This window comes from Mus pahari, chromosome 18, assembly GCF_900095145.1.
Source record: "Mus pahari chromosome 18, PAHARI_EIJ_v1.1, whole genome shotgun sequence".
In the NCBI taxonomy this organism is placed as follows: domain Eukaryota; kingdom Metazoa; phylum Chordata; class Mammalia; order Rodentia; family Muridae; genus Mus; species Mus pahari.
The window spans coordinates 53,607,374-53,609,349 of NC_034607.1; the positions used below are offsets into that span (position 1 = coordinate 53,607,374).

The 1,976-nt window shown below is 60.3% G+C and overlaps 1 protein-coding gene across 1 annotated transcript in view; it reads left to right on the forward strand.

Annotated features, from left to right (window-relative positions):
- Positions 1 to 1,016: 1,016 nt before the first annotated feature.
- The window catches only part of Msh6 (mutS homolog 6), an 18,777-nt gene continuing 17,817 nt past the window's right edge, over positions 1,017 to 1,976 (forward strand). The window contains exon 1 of the mRNA XM_021217785.2: positions 1,017 to 1,361. Coding sequence (XP_021073444.1) covers positions 1,111 to 1,361 — 251 coding nt within the window. The 5' untranslated portion in view covers positions 1,017 to 1,110. The remainder of the gene's footprint in view (positions 1,362 to 1,976) is intronic.

Sequence of the window (1,976 nt, forward strand, 5' to 3'; positions counted from 1 at the left end):
ATCAACCTGGCAGGAAGACATTCTGAGGAGAGATACTTGGCTCCCTTTGGCTGTCAGGCAATTGAAATAATGGGTTCCAAAGAATTGGAATTTCTGGTGGGGGAGGGGTAAGAGAAGGCTTCGAATTAGTGTTGAGGAAGAACTTGGTTTCTGGAAAGAGATTTCTCAAAATATCTGAAAAGCACGTAGAATCCCCTTGTAGGACAGTCTGGAGCAGAGATTACACACTACTCCTTACCAGAGCATTCCGGTTCCCGTTGCCCGATTTAAACCAAAACTTTCAGGGGGTCTGAACTTTATCTTCCTAATGTGGCACTTTGAATAAATCTTTCTGTTTTTTGCTATTTTCTCCATTATTCGATTACTGAGGATGAGTGGGAGAATTTAGCTCGTTAGGGATGCTAGGGCCCAGACTTTGACGCTAAACATTACCTTAGCAATCTCAGATTCTAAAATGTAAAAAAAATCTGCACGCCTATGCCAAAGGGCTCAGATAAGACTGGACCGTAACTGCTCATCTCATGTAGTAAGGCGTAAACTAGCTGAGGCAGTGACGGGCCAAGGAAAGTTTTGTGGATTTGCTGGTTTTGTGGATAGCTGTTCTTGCACTTGGCATTCACAAGTGCTGCTCTGTACACTGCTCTGCGAACGCACCACCGTCCGTGGCCAACGGTAACAACCAATTTCTCAGCTCCTTTCCGTCCAACCGCAGGACCGCCCGCAGGGCCAGGTGTTTCCGCAGCAAGTTCGCCGCGGCTTCTTGCAGGGTGCACCCCGCCGTTCCAGCAACCGCGCTAGCCACTTCCGTCTTCTCCGTGCAGACTCGCTCCCGTAGCCACCGCGACCTCAACTGCTTCGCAAAGGCTCAGTCTCCAGGCCCGCCAACCCGCGCTTGGGGGCGGGGCCCACGTCGGCCCGCCCACCGACGCCAGGGCACGGCGGAACGGGGCCCGCCCACCGCGCAGGCAGAGACGCCTGCGGATTGGCCGCTGGGCTACGGGTGCTCGGGTAGGACGCGCCTCCCCCCGACTTTCCCGCCAGCGGCGGCCGCGCGGTGGATGCGGTCGGTCCTCGTAGGTGCTCGGAGCGGTGGCCCGGTCAGCCTTCATCATGTCCCGACAGAGCACCCTGTACAGCTTCTTTCCCAAGTCCCCGGCCCTCGGCGACACCAAGGAGGCCGCGGCCGGGGCCTCCCGCAGAGGTGCCGCTGCCTCTGGAGCCTCCGCTTCCCGCGGCCGGGATGCGGCCTGGAGCGAGGCTGAACCCGGGTCCCGGCCCGCGGCGGTATCCGCCTCGTCGCCGGAGGCAAAGGATCTCAACGGAGGGTCGCGGACGGCCGCCGCGCAGGCCGTGCCCCCCAGGTAGCGGGCTCGGTCGGGGCTGCGGCGGCGTGCGGGGCGCCCGGAAGGAGGGGGAGGCTGCTCAGTGCCAGGCGGCGGGAGGAGGGGCGGCCTGCTCGCCCGGGAGAAGCGGGACTGGCGCCCGGGACGCTGCAAGCAAGCAAGCAAGCAAGCAAGCAAGCAAGCAAGCAAGCAAGCAAGCTAGCTAGCAAGCGCACTCCCACCGTGGGGCTGGGGTGGCTCGGGAGGCTCGGGGACAGAGACGCCCTCCCCCGAAGTGGCCGGAGCCGGGAGGGTGTCCCGCTCCGGTCGGCGGCCTGAGGGGGCGGGGCGGATCGGGGCGGCGAGCTCCTCCGGGTGGCGGGCCGACGGTGGAGGCACCTGGAAGGAAACTCGGGTTGAAGGTGGAAGTTTGTAGGTAGTGAAAGCAGTGTTCCGGCTTGGGGCGACACAGTTTTTAATCCACGGGTTCACCGGAGGAAAGCGTGCGGAAGATTTTTCGCAGTTAGTGGGTCTTCGGAGTATTGGGCAGGTCCTGGGCAAGAAGGTTTACTGGGGAAGCTTGCCTGGAGTTGTCGTCGCACTTTGTGAATTTGGCTGTCCTTTGTAGGAGCGACTAGAGACTTTTTTTTTTTT